The 9,590-nt window shown below is 39.5% G+C and overlaps 1 protein-coding gene across 1 annotated transcript in view; it reads right to left on the reverse strand.

The window, feature by feature from the left end:
• Nucleotides 1–926: 926 nt before the first annotated feature.
• The window catches only part of gtf3c1 (general transcription factor IIIC subunit 1), a gene marked incomplete in the record, with an annotated part of 33,291 nt that continues 24,627 nt past the window's right edge, over nucleotides 927–9,590 (reverse strand). The window contains 8 exon segments of the mRNA XM_014015847.1: nucleotides 927–1,440; nucleotides 1,748–1,934; nucleotides 1,999–2,504; nucleotides 4,323–4,612; nucleotides 4,697–4,801; nucleotides 5,523–5,668; nucleotides 6,666–7,313; nucleotides 8,849–9,021. Of these exon segments, the coding sequence (XP_013871301.1) occupies nucleotides 1,234–1,440; nucleotides 1,748–1,934; nucleotides 1,999–2,504; nucleotides 4,323–4,612; nucleotides 4,697–4,801; nucleotides 5,523–5,668; nucleotides 6,666–7,313; nucleotides 8,849–9,021 (2,262 nt within the window).

The following is a 9,590-nucleotide window of genomic DNA, read 5'->3' on the forward strand; positions in this document are numbered from 1 at the left end:
TGCAGAATCTTGGATTAAAACGTTAAAAAGAAGAGGCCAAAAAGATCAAATCTAAGCTGGCTTTTCAAGTAATCAAATTTTTTTAGCACACAACATGTCTGTCATTACAAAACCACATATATTTCACCGTTATTTTAGTTGACTTAGGGGGCTGTGGTAGTTTGGCAGACAATGCTTTGAGCTCAGGTTTGGTCAAGAAAGGTTTCTGGTCCCTTAAAAACTAAATAAATTTGCCAATGTTTTTGTGGGAGTTCACTCTGGTGACCCCTGAAAAATGGAGAGCTGAAAGACAGAAAATTAAAGTTAAATCCAATTGAGACATAAAAGTTCCCATATTATATCTATTTCTGCCAAGTTTGAGTTTAGCTRGTGTTAATTATGCGTCAATCACACAAATCATAAAGGTTAGGAAGTTATCTTTAAARGATTTAGTTAGCTATTATAAAATATATTTTATTGTCTCAACTTTTGCAATAAAACAATCAAATTTCAAAGCATTTTTTCCACTTGACCTAAACAAAATAGATAATTTTTCCACAAATATTTTCCATGCATGTGGTTTCAACTACCATCTGGGAAAACAAACCCTCCCATGCTGCATTGTTTTCGATGTTGCACATGAAYTCATCCTACGTGCAGAATTTCAACAAGCGAATTGACTTTTTTTTTAGGTTGTTTTGTGGAACCTGAGCTGAAGGACAATGAGGTCCGAATTCTGTCAAGTGGAGAGCGGACAGAGAGAGAAAAACAACTTTATAAATGTTTTATGAGGTGAAAAACTACATGTTTTAAGCTTGGTGTAAATTTCTCAGGTGAAAACAATCTCACTGCAAGACACTAAAGTTATTACTTGATTTCTGTTGAACATTATTTCCTTGGACTTATAGACACTGAATCCAATAATGAAAATATTCAACTAAAAAAAACATGTTTGTAAAAATCACTTTATTCTCAACACTTGTCACTCTGAAGTGTTTTCATTTAATCCCCAATGATGTAAAAGCTCCGTCAAAAATTTCAAGTAAATACACATTAAACTTGAGTCTGACCAAACAAAAAAGGGAACTATTTTTTTTTTAAATTAACAGTCCAAGAAAAAGAACAAATATGCAAAAAAAAAAAAAAATACATTTAATCTTAACAAATGAACTCTTTAGGCATTTCAACAGCCTGACTTTTATTTTTTTTAGCAGTTTGAACCTAAAAACTGCGACAGCAGGTGGAGGAAAACTTTCAAGCTGTAAAGTCGTTCCAGTGTCGTTCGTTGGGCAACACCTGACAGAGCCGCAGGCAGCAGCTGATGGTGGGCTCGTAGAAAACTGTGTCAGGTTCCTCAAACGTCGCCTCGCTGTTTGTCTGAGGGGCAGAGCGGGCGAAGAGCGAGCATTTAGGAGGTTTAGTCAAAGTTTTCTTCGTCACACATCCCATCTCTATGAGTGCCTGAGGAGGAGACAGAGTGTAGAAACACTTTTAGCTTACACACATACAAYCTTTAAGACAAAAAAAATATATAGAAATTAAATGTCGTTCAATACAATCCTCAAAGTGTAGGCGTTTTACAGTTAAGGTTTTATATCAGTGTTGAAAGACTTAAACTTGATTTATTACTAGTTTTTGTAGAACAAAAATTGGACTAATCTGCACGGCTTTGTTTAGCAAGAGGTTTGTGTGTATTTTATTTGTTGTTTTAGGCACACAAAGATGTGYAGGCTGACACAAGCTAAAGCTAACAGGTATCTCTGTTTACCTGCACGAGGTCAAACACTGCGACTGGCTGCAGGACATCTTTGTAATGTTCCAGCAGCGCCTGCTGTGTGAGTCCTGGTCGGGACATGATGTGGAAGAGAATGGCCTCCAGGATGCCCTTACACACGGGCCGGTTCAGCTTTCCATCAATGAAACGCCACGGGCGGCTGATGAAACTCACAGTCTCCCTGTGTGGAGCAGAAAATGAGTAAAGGGAACAGAAGCAGAGGAAATCCCTRAGGTGATACTCACTCCTCATCAGCTGTTCCTGTTGGTCCAGAGTCCGCCTCTTTACTGCCTAAACTGCTCCTTCTTGACCTCCTCCTTGTTTCCTGCCTTTGCTCAGTTTCCATCTTCTCCTCTTCCTCAGGACGTGTTTGTCCTGCTCCCACTTCCTCCAAATTCTGTGTTTTGTCTCCATCATCTGCCGTCTCCTTCTGCTGTTCTTCCTCATCAGGTTTTTCTGTGACGTTAGCTGATGATCCATCTATAGTTTCTCTGTCAGAAACCTTTTCTGTGTCCACAGCTGKTTTTTTTGCGGGCGGCTCCTCGGTCTCCTGATGCAGTTCTCTGCTACATCTCTTGCTGATGGAGGGGGTGTTGGGTTGACTCCTCAGAAGAGGACGTCTCTGGGACATCAGGTGGGACTGAAGCAGCTGCTTGCAGCTTACCGTCAGCCACGGGTCAGCGTGCTGATTGAGGACCCAACGGATGTTTATACCGCCCACTCGGACCACCTGGAGGCCCTCTTGTAAATCCTGAAGCAGAGAAAATGCAGTCAGGTACCTGTTCTCGGCACCGAGGAACAGTTGGAGGAAATTAAAACACACAGACTAGCTCAAAGCCAAATCAAGGAGTTAAAATTTTAACATAATTTGATCTTTGTACAGATGAAGACATTGTTACAAAATGATGCACACTATGAATATTCTGATATCTTTTAACAAATGTCCACAAACCAAAAGCAAATTCTCACAAATTATAGAATACTATAGCAAAAACATAATACTATGACTTTAGGTTTAGGCCATAATGTAGGTTTCAGACATTTTATATATTTTCATACTCTAATATATAAATATTGCAATTTTATATTGGCTATGGAGATGAAACAGTCTAAGTCTTGACTAAACCTAAAACACCCAAGGCCTGATAAAGATTGTGCCCTGATGCTGCAGATCCATGGATCTAATAAATATATCTGCAGTTTTGCAGACTCTGTACCAGTCTGATGTGGTGAAGAGGGAGCTGAGCTGTGAGGTGAAGCTCTCTGTTTACCGATCAGTCTACATTCCTACCCTCACCTACGGTCACAAACTTTGGGTAGTGACTGAAAGAACAAGATTACAGATACAAGCGTTTGAAATGAGTTTTCTCTGCAGAGTAGCTGAACTCTCCTTTAGAGATAGGGTAAGTTCAGTTATCCATGAGAGACTCAGGAGAGCCGCTGCTCCTCCACATCGAGAGGAGCCAGTTGAGGTGGTTTGGGCATCTAGTAAGGATGCCTCCTGGACGCCTCCCTAGGGAGGTGCTTCAGRCATGTCCAACTGGGAGGAGACCCAGGAGGTCTGGGCTTCCCTGCTCAAGCTGCTGCCCACGCGACCYGACTTCTGATAAAGTGGAAGATAAGGGATGGATGGATGGATGGATGAACCTTTAAGATTTTAAAATGTTTGGTTTTTGCTGTAAATTAGGGGAAACTTTAGAATCCACTAGGCACCAAGTTCAAACTGTTAGTGTATTCTGATCATTTTAATAACTTTTTGTCTTAAACAGATGCCACATTCTTTTTAGACTCTTATGCTGATCCACAGTAATTATTAAGGAAGTTATGCTGCGTTCACACCGAACGCGATTTCAGCTTCAAAATCGCAGCCAACGCTGAAGTTTGAAGCTTGTGCACTTTGAGGTCAGACGCAGGACAGCTGTTGAAGCACTGCACGGCAGAGCCTCCCCGCCCCTCCCTCCTCTGTCGGGCTCTGTTTAATGTCGGACGAGGAAGTGGCTTTGCTTTATTTACAGAGAGCAAGAGCATGTCACGTTCAGATAATTAATTCATAATTAATTCACCAGATAATTCAGAGTAGAGGCACACAGCTCGCTTTCAGGACTATTTTTCCAGTCTGATGAGTCGCTGTCACGCATTGCTGCAGATCAGGACACTGACTGCAGGCACTCGATTTCAGCTAAAGAGCTCCGCTCCGTCTGTTTCAGGTTAGTGGACATCATTCAGTAAACTGTCCCGTCGGGAAATATGTCACTACGTCACACAGTGGAGTCTCTCTGATTGGTTGACGCGGTGCGTCGAGCTGCAAAAGTTCAGATTTTCTAACTTCAGCGATTTGCGCCTCAGCGCGTCGAACGCTCAGATCGTTCAAATCGTTCAAATCGCGCTGCTCTAATCGCGCTTGAGGCGCCGCAGAACTTCCCGACACTGATTGAAGCGCGTCCACCATAGACTTTGTATGTAAACCTGCTGCTCCTGACGCTGAAATCGCGTTCGGTGTGAACGCACCATAAGTAAGAGTACTAATTCTAAAACCTAAAAGGAAAAAGACCTTTGATTGCATGTTCACCTTCAGGTACTGCTGCAGGCTGCGGGTGCGTCCAGCCTGCGGCTCCTGCAGGTGGATGTAAGCGTTCTGTAGGTCCCGTGCATCCAAACCGTTTTCCGCAGCTTCATCTAAGCTCCTCCTGAGCTGAGCGCACGCTTCCATGTCCTGAGGGGTGTATCCTTTCTCCTGGATTAACAGCCTGTCGCACTCCTCCACAGTGAGAGGAGACGAGGTGGGTGATCGGACGTTGGAGGTGAGGATGGAGGGCAGCAGAGACGGGCCAAACTTAGTCAAGTTTAGCGGCGGAGAGTCTTAAAGTAAAAGTTACACCAAGTTTAATAACTTTTCTGCTGATAAAACTTGGTGGTAAAAGGTCTGAAGAAATAAATACTTACTTGGATTGATGAAATAATGGTGAGCAGGTGTGTTGCGCAGCTTCAGCCTYGCAATACACGACTCCACCACGATGCTGTCGTTTGTATTCAGGTTACGCACTTTGACTAGGAAAAATACAAATGAATAAAATAAACRCAAAACTATTTATAACTCAGAGTTAGGATGAAATAAATTGTTTTTTTTTATTAGAACTGATAAAAAAGGGAAAAAATCATTCTTTACTGCAGCTCCTCAAAAGCTGGATTAGAAAAGTGCATATTCATTTTTTTAAATTAGACAAAAAAGATAATTTAGACTTTTAAAAAAATTATACACAAATTAAAATTCTGCATTTTTAGACATTTATTTCACAGCTTAAACTTCCTGTTTTTAGTTTCATTTAAAACAGCTCATTTCTGTTGCATATTTTGATGATTGTTTTGTTTGAAATTTTATAACTTCCCCTTGATAAGTGAGACARTAAATTACATTTTTAACTGTTTAAAATAATTCATATCTAAATCCACTTACATTAAAAAACAACCCTGTAAATCAGAATCCTGTTTTAGATGTTTTTACCTGTATTTAATRACCAAATCTGGTTTTGGGTTCAGATCCTTTAAAGCTTTTTAAAATCAGATTTAAATGTTAAACCTGCTGATATTCTTTAATAAAGTTCCAAATAATGATGCTTCTTGTGTTTTATTATCTTTGGTTCTAAAAAAAAAGAAAAATTCTGGTGTCACCATTTTTTTTGTTTTATAATTTAGTTTTACCTGAGGAAAAATGAACATACAGTATTCTTTGAAACATTTGATTTAAATCATCCTTATAAGTAAGGTTTACCGATGCCAGGAGAGCAGTATCCCTTCATCAGCAGGTAGTTGGTGTGTGACGCTTGGTGTGAAGTCACGTGAAGCCTTTTCTTCCCCTCACAGTCCTCACCGCCTTCCTCATCATCATCGTCATCTTCTTCTTCCAACGCAGCCAGACTGGAAACACAGAAATTGTTGCTTTTGTTTTCTGGACATGCAAGTTGTTGTAGTATCTGTATGATGGCTTACATGTTGTTTTTGTTTTATATTCAGTTTTATACAAAAGAAAATAATAGTTCAAAAATGACAACAATATATTTGATGCCTTTTAGTGAAGAAACATGATTGCATGATTGGTCAATTTTGTATTGGTCAACAGTTTTGCTTCAGTGAATTAGAACAAAAAACTGCATACAACGATGATAGGAAAAGGAAAACAAAACTAGCATGACAATGTTAGCTGAAATGTGGATTTAAGCAAAATAAACCCACTAATTCTTTATAACAGAGAGGATTTAATCTGTTTTTATTTTRTTACTATCCCACACTAGAAACCTATAACTGGCATAATCTTGGGAGGACAATCAGCTCTGATGAACCACAAACACATCGTTTAATTCTACCAAGAAATTAAAACATAAAACAGTTTTAAAATGAACTAATTTAATCTCAGACTCTACATCTACTCTGTGCTGTTTTACCAGAGAAGCAAAAGCAAAAAAACGTTTACAAACTTCCAACTTCCGAGCAGCTTTCCAACTATTGTTCCCTCTGTCAACAACAATAATCGTCTCAACTGAAAGAATGGACTTTTATCCTCTGCCATCAAAARGAAAGGAGCATAAAGGTATAGCAACTAGACTGATTTAAAAAAAGTGCAGATTTTATTTTGTATGCTTTGTGAACTGTGCATTGTTTCCTTGACTGTGAAAAGTCCCAAAATCTGGTTTCTTGTGATCCCCAAAATAAAAYCTAACTTTTTGTTTCTGCTCTGTAGGACTGCTAGCTGCATCTTGTGTAAAGATGTGTTGTTTTTTTATGATTGTGACACAAAAAACTGAAAGTCTGTGAATGTTTTGCTTTTCCTGTATTTGAAACATGTGATTGTGGAGTTATTTTATTATATTTTTAAATAAGGCATGTTAATTTCACCTGCGTGTCGTCAGTATCTCACCTCTTGGCCACATCGTTGTCCACCAGGCTGCTGTCCACCACCACAATCTGTTTGGGGATGGACACGAAGACGCTCAGCAGTCCCAGAGACATGAGACTGAGAAACGCCACACAGGCTCCACCTGGGGAGTTCAGGGAGAACCGCAGCATGTCCGACACATCCGGAGGCTCCTCTGAAGCTTGASTTTTTGGGACGGAAGCAGCTGAACTCTCAGATACTTGGTGCTGATCATCCGTCAGCTCTCTGTGCRATGGAGCATCATCAGATCCAGACTTTTGAGAATATTCAGGGTTTTCCTGTTCATCTGATTTACTTTTTCCTCCTGTTTTCTCATGGGTCACATCCAACTTCTCTTCTGTCTGCGTTTTGTTTTCGCCGTCATCCCCCTCCTTCGTGATCTTTCCGTCTGCAGCCTCGGTTTCTGATACGCTCGCTCTTCTGCCGTTTCCTTTCGCTCGGCTCTGCTTTTCTTTTTTCGACCGCTCCGTAGTTTTGTCCAACATCTCCTCGCCGCTCTGAGACCGGTTTTCAGTCTCGTGATAGAATGACGTGACGGGCCTTTCGTCTCCGCGGCCAGTGGTGATCAGACTCCTGAGGAATATGAAGGAATCGGTGCACAGAGAATGAGGGAAGCGCCACGAAAAATGCCTGTCGGGGAGAAATGAGGAAAAACATGGACAAATTTTTWAAAATAAGTCAGGAAACATTTTTTAAACAAAACAAAAACTATAAAAATACGCTTGCTGGAAGTTTTGAAAGTTGACAAAAAGGAAAAACAGCAGGGTGCTCACTCTAATTTGATGAAACATTTTACTCTTTAAAAAGGGATCCATGATTAGTTGTAACATTAGACTTTATTTGATAAACATTTATTTTAACTGTAAAATAAAGAGTGTAATAATACTGTACACTGTTTAGTTTTTACAATTTTAAAACTAAAAGTTTAAAAATATGTTACACGGACGGAGCCATTTTATTTACACACAAAGCATTCTGGGTAAATGATGACGTGGATAGGTCATCGATGCAAGGCTGCTAGCGAGCTATATCCACCCTGAAGGTTAATCTTGGACAATACATGAAGATTGACTCTTTTAAATTAAACCAGAGAGCGTTGACAGAGAGGAGAAGGTAGAAATGACTCAGCCTGTAACTGAAAATATGGATGGAGGACAACAGAGCTGCTTCATGGAAGAAGAACCTCAGCTTAGCCTGTTAGGCTTTAGCGTTAGCCCTGACGCTATCACCATATAAATGTATTAGCTCAGCGCTACACATTCTCCTCTCGTCACTGAGGTCCTCCATCCACATGACAGAGAGGGGAACACAAAAATGACTCAGTCTGCAACTGAAAATATGGATGGAGGACCTCAGTTTAGCTTGTTTGCTTGTTGCGCTAGCGCCAAGCTAATATATATAAGGCAATATAGCATCAGTGCTAGCACAAAGGCTAACAGGCTAAGCTGAGGTTCTTCTTCCATGAAGCAGCTCTGTTGTCCTCCATCTATATTTTCATTTACAGTCTGAGTCATTTCTACCTTCTCCTCTCTGTCAACGCTCTCTGGTTTCATTTAAAAGAGTCGATCATCAGATATTGTCCAAGATTAACCTTCAGGGTGGATATATCTCGCTCACACCGAGGACCTATCCACATCATCTTTTACCCAGAATGCTTTGTGTGTAAATAAAATGGCTCCGTCCGTGCTAAAAGTTATTTTAAAATTTAAAAAACTAAACAGCCTACAGTATTTTTATAGTCTTTATTTTACAGTTAAAGTATATGTTTATCAAATACAATCTAATGTTACAACTAGTCAGGGATCCTTTAAGCCCGATGTAAAACTATTAGATTCTTAAATTAAAACAGAAAAGAACTTTTCCAATTTAATTAATAATAACAGGAGCAGGGCTGACAACTAATAATAAATAGAGATGTCTTAATATGCAAATGTTTCCCTCCATGTTTTATTTTTCTTTATTTGAGAAGCTACAGAACATAAAAACATATTAGTGATGAGTTTTAAGCTTTCTGAAAAATGTTCAAACTCATTTTTTAATCACCATGGGTAGTTTGATTGGCTCAGGATCAACTAGTTGGTTTAGTTTCTCTAGCTTTTATTGTAGTTGTTGTTTTGAGGGTTTTTGAGTGAATAATTCTTGCTGATTCAGGGTTTTGTGAATACCTGTAGTAGGTCTGGGACAGCTGGTAGGACATGGGCAGGATGGGCAGACCTCGATTCTTCTTCAGCTCCACCTGCCGACCGATACGCCGACGGTTGAACAGATGCCTTCTTCTGCATCGGAGGAACACTTGGCACAGCAGCTCCTGGTCGTACTGACTGTACGTGTGGAAGGTCTTAAATATACATATAATATATATTTTATTAGATTTTTATTTGCAAACTGAATCTGAACAGTGTAGACACTGACATGTCCTCAAAATGTAAATAAAAAGCTAAAATCTAAAGAAATAAAATTAATACTGATAGAACTACTGAGGAAGTACAAGAAAAATAAGCAAGAACCGAAATAAATTTAGTTAATAAAGTAATTTTAAAAAATGCTGAAAGTGTTTAATAGAAGGTTAAAGAAGCCAATCTGGGTTAAACAATACAACATTATGACGTTGATAACTTCACACTTTTACTCACAACAACAGAAATTGTGTTAAATCATCTTCCTGATGTCTGGCTGAAAATTTTTCTTGGATTTGTTTTGTGAAACAGCTTCCACAGATAAACTTGTCTGAGGAGTAGCTTTGGTACCTGAAAGGACCTGGAAGTCTTCATCTCACTGTTGGTCATGGCCAGAGTGCTCTGGAACAAGTTATGCAACACGATGCTATAAATGTCTTCCAAGCTGAGGTGGAAAAATACAAACAAACAGTAAAAACATAAGAAATTATTATTCCACAGGGGTGGGGGG

Source organism: Austrofundulus limnaeus, unplaced genomic scaffold (genome assembly GCF_001266775.1).
Source record: "Austrofundulus limnaeus strain Quisiro unplaced genomic scaffold, Austrofundulus_limnaeus-1.0 Scaffold135, whole genome shotgun sequence".
Classification (NCBI taxonomy): Eukaryota; Metazoa; Chordata; class Actinopteri; order Cyprinodontiformes; family Rivulidae; genus Austrofundulus; species Austrofundulus limnaeus.